Source organism: Rutidosis leptorrhynchoides, chromosome 4 (genome assembly GCF_046630445.1).
Source record: "Rutidosis leptorrhynchoides isolate AG116_Rl617_1_P2 chromosome 4, CSIRO_AGI_Rlap_v1, whole genome shotgun sequence".
Lineage (NCBI taxonomy): Eukaryota > Viridiplantae > Streptophyta > Magnoliopsida > Asterales > Asteraceae > Rutidosis > Rutidosis leptorrhynchoides.
Genome location: NC_092336.1, coordinates 63,038,587 through 63,053,497, shown reverse-complemented (window position 1 = coordinate 63,053,497; position 14,911 = coordinate 63,038,587). Strand labels below are relative to the sequence as shown.

At 33.7% G+C, this 14,911-nt stretch overlaps 1 protein-coding gene across 1 annotated transcript; it reads left to right on the top strand.

Moving 5' to 3' along the window:
- Positions 1 to 5,898: 5,898 nt before the first annotated feature.
- LOC139839667 (probable methyltransferase PMT14) lies at positions 5,899 to 11,168 on the top strand. The gene is made up of 7 exons (XM_071829798.1): positions 5,899 to 6,090; positions 6,795 to 7,465; positions 8,380 to 8,590; positions 9,037 to 9,319; positions 9,716 to 10,102; positions 10,513 to 10,590; positions 10,715 to 11,168. Exons 2-7 carry the CDS (start codon positions 6,827 to 6,829, stop codon positions 10,947 to 10,949), a joined length of 1,833 nt encoding a protein of 610 aa, XP_071685899.1. The 5' UTR covers positions 5,899 to 6,090; positions 6,795 to 6,826; the 3' UTR covers positions 10,950 to 11,168.
- Positions 11,169 to 14,911: the final 3,743 nt, after the last annotated feature.

Sequence of the window (14,911 nt, the reverse complement as noted above, 5' to 3'; positions counted from 1 at the left end):
GCTGTGGTCGAAAATTCATAGAGGGTTCGTTAACCGTCGGATCGTCGTGAAACTTCTTCTATAGGTGGTAGACATGTAGTTCTAAAACATATCCAAATTTCGTAGCGATCAGACCGTTCAATTTAGAGTTATATTTTTTCGAAAATTGCAGCCGCCAGGAAAAACCTTTTTGGGGTTTGTTTGCGCAGCTGTGCGAGAAAATTAATTGTGGGTTCGTCTACCGTTGGATCGAGTTTTATTTTGGACTGGTGATGCTACACACATAGATATAGTTGTGGTAAAAATTCGAGGTTGATCGGACCGTTGAATTTTCAGTTATGATTTTTCGAATTTGGACAGTTTCAGGGTTGAACTTTTTCGGGTTAGATGACGCGAGTGCGAGACGTTTTTTTTTTTTTTTTTTTTTTGTCGTGAAACTTCGAGCGATACGACCTGTGTTTTTCGGGGATGTGGGTTTGTTATGGGAGCTCAGGAGGTTGTTTTTTTTATCTCGGGTTAGAGCAGTTGGATAACGAACAAGATGCATCGAGTCGAAGTTGACAGTGGGAGTTATCGGTGAAAGTTGATGCTTGCGTGTTATGAAACTGGGTGACCAAGTGTATGGTCAGATATTCCAAGATGATTGGGGTATTATGGAACTTGAGCTTTCTAGGATCGTTGAGGGTGTCGGGAACTCGGTTGAGTTTAGTAATCGAAGGAAGTTATCGAGCTAGTGGGAGTTAGTCAACTAGTAGAGTGGTGAAGATAATTATGCGACGTTGTTCTCCAAAGTTCTCAAGATTAGTGTGATGATTCCTGGTTACACTAGAGCTTCGAGTACTTGTTTTACTCTCCGATGGCAAAGAAATTTGTGACTGACTGGTGGTACGAACCAAGTTTCTTCTCGAGTAGCCGCGGTTTCATTTCTTACTCGTACAGTGGGAGCGTGCTTGAGATGAGAAGATGGGTTTGTGAAATTCATAGCTATGAGGAAGTCAGTGTACCAGCGAGAAAGCGAAAAGTTGAAAAAGTTAGTAGATTTCGAGGTTGTGACTGTGTTCTCACTAGAGCCTTGATGAAGAGTCTACGAGGGCGTCTGTTGGATTTTCTGATTGCTGGAAAGGAAAATCATAGATAGACGGTGAAATCCTGTACGAGGGTGATCATTGACATGTGTGTTCGGGATTGGACATGTCTAGAGTGATTGATGATAAGGTGTAGTCTCATGAAGAATCCTATAACTGAAGAGTCGCATACTTCAGTTGGTCTTCTAGTGTAAGAAGATGATCTTCGTGTTAGAAGGTGGTGGCGTAGAAACCGAGATGGCCCTAGCTAGTAACTAAGAGATTGGATTATCGCTCAGCGGTGTTTTTGGTGTCGAAAGACTCCATTTGCTTGTAGGCTAACGAGTGAAATGCGGCGTGATTCGAGTAGTTTATCCAGCGTTATCAAAAGGAGTTGGTAATCGGCTAGTCTAGAGTTATTGTGGGTTGTTTAAACATAGTTTACAGGTGTGATGAATTTTCTGTTGAAGATTGGTGTGGGGTTTGTTCAAAGTCTCCAAGTGAGAGATTGTTGAGTATGGAGACTTGAACAAGAATTAAAATCAAAGGAAAAGTGGGACCAGAGAATGTCACTGTTGGTGACATATTCTCACCATTGGTGAGGTGATATGGTGAAACATGAGAAATATAGTCGAGCCTTTTTGAGATGTAGGATTCTAGCATGTCATCAATGGTGACATTATGGTCACCAGATGTGAGATTGCAACTTGTCCAGCAAGTGGTGAACATGATTCTTTATTTAGTTTTCTCCTATAAATATAACCCCATGTAACCTGTAATTGTGTGTACAAAAATAATAAAGAAAGATCTCTGGTTTGCGCCCGTGGAGTAAACCCTTCTCCATGTTTTGGAGTTGAGATATAACCACGTTAAATCCTTGTGTCGTTTTATGCATTAATTTATCGTTCTTATGCTTTATTTATTCGTTTATCATTCGTGGGTTTGGTGATTGGTTTAAATCACCGGTCTTGTTTGGGTCCATAATTACTAACACGGATGAGATCCAAGATAGCCAAACCCCATCGTACACTCCTATATATATTTTATTACGGAGTAATTTTTATAGTTATCATAAATCATGATTTTAGCTTGAAAGGTTGCAAACTCTACTAAGAGTGCTCCCAATCAAGACATTACTTCTTCCAGGACTAACCAACCATTCAGCGCTACATCAGCACCTCCATCTCACTTCCTTCCCAGGACTAAACTCAGGACTAAACACTCACAACAATGACACTCCTTCCTCACCCACTATATTAATTAATTAATCAATTGTACAAGACCACTAGCAAAAAGTACCACAAAATTAAGCTTCTACCGTCCTCAAATATGCTCAAATTGGATGAAATCGAAGCAGATGGAGCTGGGCGGAGTGCTGGGCTGAACCTGGGCGGCCTCCGTGCCATCGGCGCCCAGGCTGGACGGCTGTGGGCGGAGGACCTGGGCGAACCGTTGGGACCTGCCTAATAATACGAATAGATCAAGGAAGTATTATTGTACGGTGCACACTTTTGTCAAGATCTAATATAATCTATGTGAAGAAAATAAATAAAAGTAACGTGCAATCAATACGAGTGGATGAGATAACAAGACATCAGTGAATAATGGGTACCAAATAAATTCCATTTTTAGCATTCATGTTTGTAATGTCCCACAATGTGTGTCGGTAGGGAAAATTATGGTATTTAGATTGATTATTCGTACACCACCAAATATGCTTTACAGTTTTGTAAAGTACAACACCATAATGCATGTTTAGTGGTGTACGGATAAAACTTGGTGGTGTACGGATCACTCCCCATTTATATATTCGTGGTGGAGTGTTAAGTGTATGAATTTATTACATTAAGAATTAAGAAAAGTACTTCGACTTTTATGGTTGGTTAACATAACAACTAACACCATTTCTAACCGTAAATTTGACGTCACATACAATTTTGACACATTTTGGCCAAAAAGTGCAATCCGATTGTGATTTGACAATGTAAGTTTCTGAAATTTTATAAGTGTGTGTCTCAGTTTTTTGTGTTAAATATTGGGTAACTTATTGAAAATAAGGTTAGAAAAAGAAAATTAATTATAAAAAATATATATTAATTAAAATTGGAAAATCATTGATTGGTTAAAAGGCAAACTGACGAATTTTTTTTTCGTTGGTGGTCTGACTGACGCCCGGTTAGAGTTCGTCAGTTAAGTCCATGTCATCACATGGGACTGACGCCGCGATAGAATTGGTCTAAAGTAAATAATCGTACGTTGATGAGTAGAATTAATGGTTTAGTACATTTGATTAATCCATTCTAAAATTTTGAACACAATGATTTACTTTTGTAACTGATTTACTTGTTGGATCGGTTTTTATGAAATGTCTTTCTGACGTCTTCATGCACCGTTTCTAGGAATGATCATAAACATGATTCTATTGGGTGCTTCCGTATCATGCATTATCAACCTATTTTTTATAAAAGCGCTAAAATTACTTTACTATTAAAATTACTTTACTATTATTATAAAATCATGAGTACACTATATAGCACAAGCATTGGAGATTTTCTAAAGGAGTTATCACTTAAATACCCATTTCACTATTGCGTTCTTCAGTGGCGAGTTTAGTAAGAAAGCAACGGGTCCGGTGACACCACTAGTTTTTCAAAATTTATTGCAAAATTTTATTTTTCGGTATAGGACACCACTAAATATAATAATGGAAACCCATAAATTTTTAGAGATTATAATTTAATATTTTGGACTAATAAAGTATTTGAAATTAGCCTACTTATAATTTTATAGTATGAGTATTGAATATATTAAACACATATAATTTAAGAAAATGTCATAAAAGTTACACTTTTTATTTACTTTTCAATTTTACCCTTACATTTTCTTTTTCTATTTCTATCTACATACATTAAAGGCATAATAGAACTTAATCTTCTTATTAATTTTTATTTATGAAGGTGAACAATTAATTTGAAACATCCCAAAATAAAATATTGAACTATAAAATTAGGGACGGAGAGAGTAACATCGATCAACCATACCATCTATTAAACAATTACAATAACATTGTAGCAAGTAACTTTCTTGATTATGTTTCTTGTAAATTACTGTAGTCAATAGCAATCCCAAATAAGTGGGGTATGGGCAGTGGCAGAAGCAGGATTTTTTTCCATGGGGGACAAGTGACTTTCTTGATTATGTTTCTCTCTCAATGTTCTATGGATAGAGATATTGCTTTCGAATGGACCTCTGACTAATAAGTAGGTTAAGTGTGAGATGCCATGAAATGGATTATCCAATTTTTCGATGGTTGTTATAATGACAATAGTAAAAAAATACGAATAACCTTATATTTTGCGATATGTTTATGTTTTGAACGCGACCCGACCCGACCCGATTTGACCCGCCAAATTCAATATTTTGTGCAAAAAGTTATCAAATAAAATTTTGGGACCCCATTGGGTTTTGATCCTAGAATCGCCACTGGCGTTCTTGTTTCCACCGGGAAGCAAGATCGCCAGAGGCGAAAGTGTGTAGGGGCAGAGGGGGGCGGCCGCTCCCAGTGAATTTTTTTTCAGTGTAAAAATTTTGGATTTTTCGACTTTGCCCCGGTGGATTTTTTTTTGTCCCCAAAACTACAAATTTTGACCCAAAATCTCCAACTTTTGCCCCAAAATCTTCAAATTTTGTCCCAAAAAATTGCTACGGTTTAAATTTTTTTTTTTTGTCCCCAGTGAAAAAAAATCCTAGTTTCGCCTCTAAAGATCGCAAAGAGGCACCTTGCGTCTTGCGTGGGCAAATTGTCAACTCATTTTTAATAAAATGAGTTTCGAGAAAAAAAGGTATAATAAAATGATCATTTAAATGATAATTCCTTCTCTAAATGCTGCATACAAACACAACATACAACATACATGCACGAATATTTGAGGCAATTTAATGAGCAGAGGCGAAGTTAGATTTCACGTATAGGGGATGCATTTTACAAAAATTAAATATCAACATAAAATTTTCATATATATATCGTAATTATGAGATATTTAAGGGATGTTTATGTTTATTATTGGGAGATATTGGCAACTAATATACAATTTTTAACACACTATAATTCGCTTTTTTGAAAAGTTGAGGGATGCAAAGCATCCACATGCATCCCTCTGTATTCGCCTTTGTTAATGAGACCAGAGCTAAAGAACTAATGCATCATGAACCTTATTGAGTATTTGTGGGTGTCTTCATAAAACCGTGTGTTTGTGTTATGATTAAAAAATAATGAAATTTTGAGTAGTTTTAAAAATTTAGTGCTGACTTATGATATGGTAACATTCAAAAGTATAACTGAAAGTTTAGTACAAAATTATTTTAAACGTTGCGAAAACAAATTTAGGCAAAAAAAAACTACACTATCGTTTAACGGTAAAATTTCAAATAATTTTGTAATTTGATTTGAATCATTCAAATTAGTTTAATCAAATTAAACGCTGACCATACGGATTTGAGAAAAATATTTACCTAATAAATCTGTGAAATATCCGTAGTATTTATTCCTAGTAAAATAAAATAGTTATAACGGCAGCGATAAAATCGAAATAAATAAATAATAAATAATAAATATAAATAAATAAAGATACATTTAAAGAAAGTAAAATCTCTCATCCAGTCCAGCAGATCACCGTCAACGATCGCCATCCTCTAATATCGTCAACTCCGCCATATTTCATTATTATCTTATTTTAACTTTATTAATTTTATAATTTTAATAGATATAGATAAAAAAAAATACTAGTACTACTAAGGACTAAGTATATATATATATAATAATTATATACATACACAAAATTATTACTTTATTATTCATATTCATTGATGATTGATGATTGTTTGATTCTCCAAATAATATAAAAACCGCAGATATTTCACACTCTATCAAAGCTTACTTATTTCCCCCATCTTTCTCTCTTAAATACCGAGTAACTACTTATTGATGTGAAAATTGGAGCAAATAAAAAGCTAAATTGAAGCCAAGATCTGCATTTCAATCGATCAGGTATGTTAATTGCATTTATTTGGCTATTAATTTATCAATAATGCTTGCATAATTTAAAATTTGCTGCTTTTGATTTTGTTGTATGATACCTTGTGTCTTCTATGTGTTTGTTCATATGCCTGTATGAATTCACCATCTATATGCTCATTATGATGTGAACTTTGTTAGTATATTGTACTGGCTTTAAACTGTTAAAAGCTTTTTTCCACTAATTTAGGATCTGGATCTATGATTATGTTGTAGCATAAATAGACTGTTAGGTTTTTATAGTGAATGCAATGCTTGGTATAATTTAAATTTAAATTTAAATATATTGTAACAAAATGTCCAAAATGGATTCTGGTTCTCAAGAGTTGTTTTGTTATTATGAGGGGTGATTTGGATTTTTACAAATATAAATGAACTTATAAAGACTATGCTTCAAGATTCTTCTAGTCAAACATGGTGTTTATTTTGGATCTAAATAGTGACATTAAGATTATCAGTCTGACCATTGGAGGCATATCAGTTACCAAATATAGAAAGCTGGTTTGATGCATGTGGTGTTAGTATTTGTAAACCTTTCATGTGTAATTATATCATTTTTTTCCGTTTATGTTTCTGGCAGTTAAGTTCTTGACTAAAAAGCCATAACTTTTATAATTTATCTTGAAGCTTATGTGTCTGTTTGATAACCAAGTTTGTTACTTTAATGACCTGTGCAGTTATTTTTAGGCCAAAGGTTCTAAACTATTAGATGGGGTCTAAGAACAATCCAGCAAACAGAAGAAGAAGTCCGTTATCTATAATTATAGTCTTCGGGCTCTGTTGTTTCTTTTACTTACTAGGAACATGGCAAAAAAGTGGTTTTGGAAAAGGGGACAAGATAGCAATGGACATAACAAAGAAAACAGAATGTGAGGATGATTTTGCCACCCTCGATTTCAACCCGCATCACAATATTCCAATTCCAGATACTTCCAAACCAAAAGCAAAAATGTTCAAACCGTGTGACGTAAAATACACCGATTATACGCCGTGCCATGAACAGGATCGAGCTATGAGGTTCCCGAGAGAAGAAATGGTGTACAGAGAAAGACATTGTCCTCCTCAAGAGGAAAAGTTGAAGTGTCTTATTCCAGCTCCGAGAGGTTATTCGACTCCGTTTCCGTGGCCGAAAGGTCGTGATTATGTTCATTATGCGAATGTTCCTTATAAGCATTTGACTGTTGAGAAAGCCAATCAACATTGGGTGGAGTTTCAGGGTAATGTGTTTAAGTTTCCGGGTGGTGGGACCATGTTTCCACAAGGAGCAGATGCGTATATTGATGAGCTGGCAAAGGTGATTCCGATTGCTGATGGGTCAGTTAGAACGGCTCTGGATACCGGTTGTGGGGTAAGTTTACGTATTAATCAATTCATTATCCTTTCAATTATCGTCCTGATTTTGTTAATTTTAAATAAGTGGGTCTTAGTTGGAAATCCTAGACAAATCTGTTCATCCAGTTTTATTTATTTATTTGTTTTAAAAAATTCAATTTTATGGGAAAATATGTTTAAGCAAGTGTAGGTCAAAACAGCAAGCCAGACTTCAAAAATGTGATTGTATCCATTTTGAATTTTATAAGTAGATAAAAGATAATGTGTTAAAATAAAATTACATAATGTTATTACTTACAAGGTTGTAAAAATCGCTTATTGGGTATTTATCGGCCAAATTCTTGTAGGGATAGATCAGCCAAGTCGGGGATAAATCGGATTGGACTTTTTATGTACTTAAAAAGTAAATTTCAAAACTATGTGTGTAAATATAGATCAAAACCATAAACATAAACAACCATAAACTTCAACATAATTGTCTAGAAACATAAACTGATGGTTCAGTTGTTCTAATACTCCAAAATTTTAACTTATATTTTATATTAAAATGTTGGATCAACTATTGTTTTGACCAATTTGACTGATTATGACCAACTAAATCCGATTTCGACACTTGACCGTCGTTGACCGATTAATTAAACGGATTCGGTAATATCTAATCAGCCTGCTTCTATAAGGGATTAATCGGGATTATTACAACTATGATTACTTAGAGTCTTACATTCTTAAATACAGTGATTTAGGAGGACTTTTTATGTATTTAAGTCCACTTCTGATATTTTTTAATCTGTTTGATCATTCCTTAAAAATTAAATCATTTAGCTCAACTCATTTAACCAATCAGAAATAGAGCATAACTTATGTTGATCTATAGATACTTGAAAATGCAGCAGTTGATCTTTTTGGACTGATTTTATAACGTTAACATAGGTTGCGAGCTGGGGTGCGTTCCTGATGAAGAGAAATGTTTTAGCCATGTCATTTGCGCCTCGGGACAATCATGAAGCACAAGTGCAGTTTGCTTTAGAACGCGGTGTCCCTGCTATTGTTGGTGTTCTTGGATCAATAAGTCTTCCTTTTCCAGCTAGAGCATTTGATATGGCTCAGTGTTCTCGGTGTTTAATACCATGGGGCGAATACAGTAAGTAATGTAAAAGTTTTTGATTTATATCTTGTAAATCAGATAGATTTATTGAAATTATGCAAAATTCCAGAAGGGTTTATACGTATCTACTGGTTGGTTGGTTGGTCAAATTGGGTAGTTCGTTGGTGTTGGCTGTAAATGGGTTGGGTTGACGCGAAATGGTTTATTTAAAAAACCTTATATAATTTGTTAATGTGTTAACTATGATTGCTGAATGTATAATGTATATTATGTCTAAAAAATATATAATTTAGGAGGTTTTATGCGTCAGAAATACACTTCAAGTGGGGACCTGCTTTATATCAAGACAATTTTATATTACCTGTGTAACCTGTTTGAAGTATCATAATATCAGCTTGCATCAACTCATGCATAATGGGTCGAAGTTGTCATCTTTAAGTTACAAGCACATTGTTATATAACATTGAGCGTTGAACATGCAGATGGGAAATATTTAATGGAAGTTGATCGAGTTCTTAGGCCCGGTGGGTTTTGGATTTTGTCTGGGCCTCCAATCAATTGGAAGACTTATTACCAGACGTGGAAACGGTCAAAAGAAGATTTGAAAGCAGAACAAACAAAGATTGAAAAGCTTGCTGAATCTCTTTGTTGGGAGAAGAAATATGAGAAGGGAGATACTGCAATTTGGAGAAAAAAAGTCAACGCTGAATCCTGTAAAATGAATTCTGAAAATTTCTGCCCAACGAGTGATGCCGATAATGTTTGGTTAGTCCTCTTAATTGTGTTTGTGTTTGATGTTTAGTTTAATTGATATGATTACTTAAAAGGATGAATTTCCCACCTTGATAAACTCATACCTTTCCAACATGTTTCGTGCTTAGCTTTATTTGTTTTCTAATGTCGCTAAATGCTGAAATATCATTTCAGCTAACTTGATAATTTAAAAGCGACTAGTGAATGCTAAATAATACAAAAACAAAGTGATTAACAACGGAGCTAAATAATTCAACAAATAAAACGACTGAACTTAGTTTCAGTATATGTGACCGAAAAGTTTATGTCAACCTCTTTTGGACAACTTCTATTGCTTTACTAATGAATACCCAAGTGGTTTTGAGTATAAAATTTCTCATAATTGATTTACCTTTTGTTATAATTAAGGTACAAGAAAATGGAAACATGTGTAACTCCGTACCCAAAAGTCAAAAGCACAAACGAAGTAGCAGGAGGTGAGTTAAAGAAGTTTCCTGCAAGGCTTCAGGCGGTGCCACCTCGCATATCCAAAGGACTAATTCCAGATGTTTCTATTGAAAGTTATCAAGAAAATAGTAAACTTTGGAAGACGTATGTTGCTACTTACAAACGCATCAACCGATTAATTGGGACTTCAAGGTATAGAAACATTATGGATATGAATGCTGGCCTTGGAGGTTTTGCTGCAGCTATTGACTCTAATAAATTATGGGTGATGAATGTTGTGCCCACCATTGCTCCAAACACATTGGGAGTTGTATATGAGCGTGGTCTAATCGGTATATATCATGATTGGTGAGTTTCATAAATCTTTAGTTTTCAACTCGTTTGTTTAGAGCAGCATGTTGTTACTTAGGCTGGTCAGAGACCCACCAATTTTGTCTACTTTTATGTGTGTATATGTGTGTGTCTGCGCGCGCGCACACACACGCGTTTGTGTGTGTCTCTGTGTGTCTGCGCGCGCACACATGTGTTTGTGTGTGCGTGCGCGTGCGTATGTGTCTGTCTGCGTGTATGTGTGTGTGTCTGTGTCTGTGTCTGTCTGTGTGTGTAAATTGATTTAGGAGCTTGAAAACATATGAATAATACCTTAGGCGATTTCAACCCATTTTGATGATGTATGTTTCTAGGTAAGGATCTAAAGTGCTCCAATTGACTGACCCGTTAATGACATACTTTAACTCCAATTGTTAGTTGCCTTTCAGGTGTGAAGGCTTCTCGACTTACCCAAGAACATACGACCTTATTCACGGGAATGGTGTATTCAGCTTGTACGAGAACAAGTAAGTTTCCATTTTTACCCTTCAAAATCCTGCTAATATATGTATTAGTATTAAGCATCTCCATCATGCATTTATATACAAGCATGTAATCATGTCTTTATGATCTCCATTTATATACAAACAGATGCGATCTGGAAGACATCCTACTAGAAATGGACCGGATTTTGAGACCCGAAGGTTCAGTCATCCTTCGAGATGAAGTAGACGTGTTAACCAAGGTGATGAAAATAACGTCCGGCATGAGATGGAATGTTAAGTTGCATGATCATGAAGATGGACCTTTTGTCCCCAAGAAAATTTTCGTGGCCTCCAAACAATATTGGGTTGCCAGCAAAAACAACGATACATCGAGCGAGTGATTAATTAAGTAGTCGGTCGTTATATTATTTTGTGTCAACAAAGTTGTCCTTATATCGTGCCACTCCCTAAACCAGATTTTTCGAAAGTTGAATAGTTGCATTCGTTGATAGGTTACAAATGGAACATTAAGTGCACATCTTTGTTGGTAAAATATGTTTAGTGTTTCACAGACCTTTTTATGTTATTTCTTATTTAATGTGAAAGCTTTGTAAAATTCATGGAAGTGTAACATGGTGCTTCTTTGTCTTATGGCATGCTTTTTTTTTTTTTTTTTTTTTTTTTGTAATGGTGGAACCCCAACTACGAAGCAGGCACGTTGGCCCCAACGCAGCGAGTAAACCACCGGGTAAACCGCAAGCCGACCCTCACGGTTACCAGGAAAAGCAACCTCAGGTGAGCTCCCTTTTTAACAAGTTATGTAAGTAAGAAAAGTGTCTCAATGTTTCAATAGGAAATATATACCACACGTTAGATGTAAGGCTAGCATAATTTATATGATCCAATATACAAAGTAAATATCTAATACTCATGTAATTTATATGATCCATAATTTAGTATATATCTAATACTCATGTAAAAGTTTAAATATTGCGAAATTCTTTACAGTAAGTTCTAAATACACAAGGAAAATAGTGATAGTAAATACTGATGTAACTACAACTAGACGAGAGTATTGAACTATATTTGCTATAACATATTTTATTTTATTTTCATATTAGAAGAAAAAGTAAAGTATCTTTTTTTAGATAAGAAGAGATGAGAGTAAAGTATTTAAATTTAGAAGAGATGAGAGTAAAGTATTACTTATAATCTAAAAGAGATGTGTTTGGTAAATTTATTTTGTATATATATTTTTAACTATACGTAGATATGATTTCAAGGCTTATAAATATTAATAGTGAGAGAGTTGAAAACTGAAGATTTATCCTCTTAAACTTATCCAAAAAACTCACCGTGGAATGGATTGAATGTGAGTCCGGACTAGCCATAAATGTAATTATGTAAATGTATAATTGTTTCTCAAAGCTAACTTGAATGAAGAGAAAACGCCTAGACTTATAAGTTTATCACAAAATCATATATTTTGACAATGTAGTATGATCATAACAATACCCTCAATTAGAGAGAACGTAATCGTTGGTCACATCGAAGGTTTGAAAACTCATCCTCGAGCAAACTGGAGGTGAGACCGAATTAGGCATAAACTCAAATGTAGAATTCACTTTCAAAACTAGCTTAAACTAGGACCAAATTTAAATGTAGAACTTACCCTCAGAACTAGCTTGAAGGATCAGATAATACCTAGACTTATAAACCATTACCCAATTCTATATTTGGGCATGTGTGATCATAAAATAATTAGTCAAATATTACTTCTTCAATTCTAATTTTATTGTCCAGTATTATTTTTAGAATGTTCAAGATAATTATTCACTTATATATATATATATATATATATATATATATATATATATATATATAGAGAGAGAGAGAGAGAGAGAGATATTTAATCGAGAGAGAAACACTTTTTTGGAGGAAGTGGGGGAAGTAATTTTTTTCGTTTTTTGAAAAAACTTTGTTCACGAACATTATAGATTAGATGAAAATATGAACATTTAAAAAAGACACTTTGTGACGAATGTCATTATTTTGGCGGGAAAACGCTCGAAGAAAAAAATTAAAACATTCAATGCATTGAATGTTTTGCTGCTGAGTTTTTTTTAAGGGGTTAGAAAGTAGGGTTTAGAAATTAGGGTTTAGAAATTAGGGGTTTATAAATTAGGGTTTAGCTATTAGGGTTTAGAAATTAGGGTATTGGGTTTAGAAATTAGGGTTTTGGGTTTAGAAATTAGGATTTAGGGTTTAGAAATTAGGGTTTAGATTGAATATTTTAACACGAACGGTTTAGAGTTTAGGGTTTGGGGTTTGGGGTTTGGGGTTTAGGGTTTAGGGTTGAGGGTTTACCGAGTAAACCCGAAAACCCTAAACCCTAAACTCTAAATCGGGCTAAATTCGAAAAAAAACACTTCACACAAGATGAAAACAAAACGATGCAAATAAACTCAGCAACAAAACATTCAATGCATTGAATGTTTTTATTTTTTTTTCTTCGAGCGTTTTCCCGCTAAAATAATGACATTCATCACAAAGTGTCTTTTTTAAATGTTCATATTTTCATCTAATCTATAATGTTCGTGAACAAAGTTTTTTCAAAAAACGAAAAAATAAAAAAATTATAATTTGCTTCCCCCAAAAAGTGCTCCCCTCTTAATTATGACCCTATATATATATATATATATATATATATATATATATATATATATATATATATATATATATATATATATATATATATATATATATATATATATATATATATATATATATATGGGCAGGATCAATGGGGAAGTAACCAATCGGGGTGAAGCGGAAGGAAGCAAATTTTTTTTTTTTTCGTTTTTTTGGAAATTTTATTTTCAGGCATCAAGATCACACGAAAATATGAACGTTTAAAAAAGACACTTCGTGATGAATGTTATTATTTTTGCGGGAAAACGATTGACAAAAATAACATTCAAGATAATATTGTTCGTGAAGAATATTAACGTTTTTTTTTCTTCATATTTTGTGAAGTAAAATTTAGCCCGATTTAGAGTTTAGGGTTTAGGGTTTAGGGTTTAGGGTTTGGTGTTTTGGCTTTATTCCATAAACCCAAAACACCAAACCCTAAACCCTAAACTCTAAAACCTAAACTCTAACCCGTTCGTGTTAAAAACTCAATCTAAATCCTAAATCTAAACCCTATATCTAAACCCTAAACCCTAAATTTATAAACCCTAATATCTAAAACCTCAACATGCGCTCAAAAAACACGATAATTGTTATACATTACTTCTTCGAGCGTTTTTCCGCCAAAATAAAAATATTTATCACAAAGTGTCTTTATTAAATGTTCATATTTTCATCTCATCTATAATGTTCGTGAACAAAGTTTTTTCAAAAAATGAAGAAAAAAAATTTTGCTTCCCCCCGCTTCCCCCGATTGGTTACTTCCCTCTTGAATCTTGATCCTACCACTATATATATATATATATATATATATATATATATATATATATACCCTAAACCCTAAACCCTAAACTCTAAATCGGGCTAAATTTTACTTCACAAAACATGGAAAAAAAAACGTTCATATTCTTCACGAACAATATTATCTTGAATGTTATTTTTGTCGATCGTTTTTCCGCCTAAATAATAACATTCATCACGAAGTGTCTCTTCTAAATGTTCATATTTTCGTGTGATCTTGACGCCGGAAAAAAAAAAATTCAAAAAAAACGAATTTTTTTTTGCTTCCCCCCGATTGGTTACTTCCCCATTGATCCTGCCCCTATATATATATATATATATATATATATATATATATATATATATATATATATATATATACAGTGTTGTAAAAAACTCGATTACTCACCGATTAATTCACGAGTAATCATTTTTAGAGCAATCCGTTCCGATTTCCAAAAATCCGTTTAGTTAAACGGTCAAGGTCAATTGATGGATCAAAATCGAATTTGGTAATCAAAGTAAAAAATGGTTAACATTTTAACATGAATTTAAACTAGAATATTATAGTTTTGAAGCAAAATGAACAATTTTAAACAATTATGTTAAAAATTATCTTTATATTTATGATTTTTTTTCCTGTGATTACACATATAATTTTAAAAATATAATATATAAATGTATACAGTACAATCCGATTAATCTCCGATTAATTTCCGAATTTCCGATTAATCCTTCCAAAGTCTCGACCGATTAATCTCCGAATAGCGAATTTTGCAACCATGTATATATATATATATATATATATATATATATATATATATATATAAAGGTGACATTTTTTGTTAGAAACTTCTATTAGAGATATCACCATTCCACTTTCCTTGCCCAC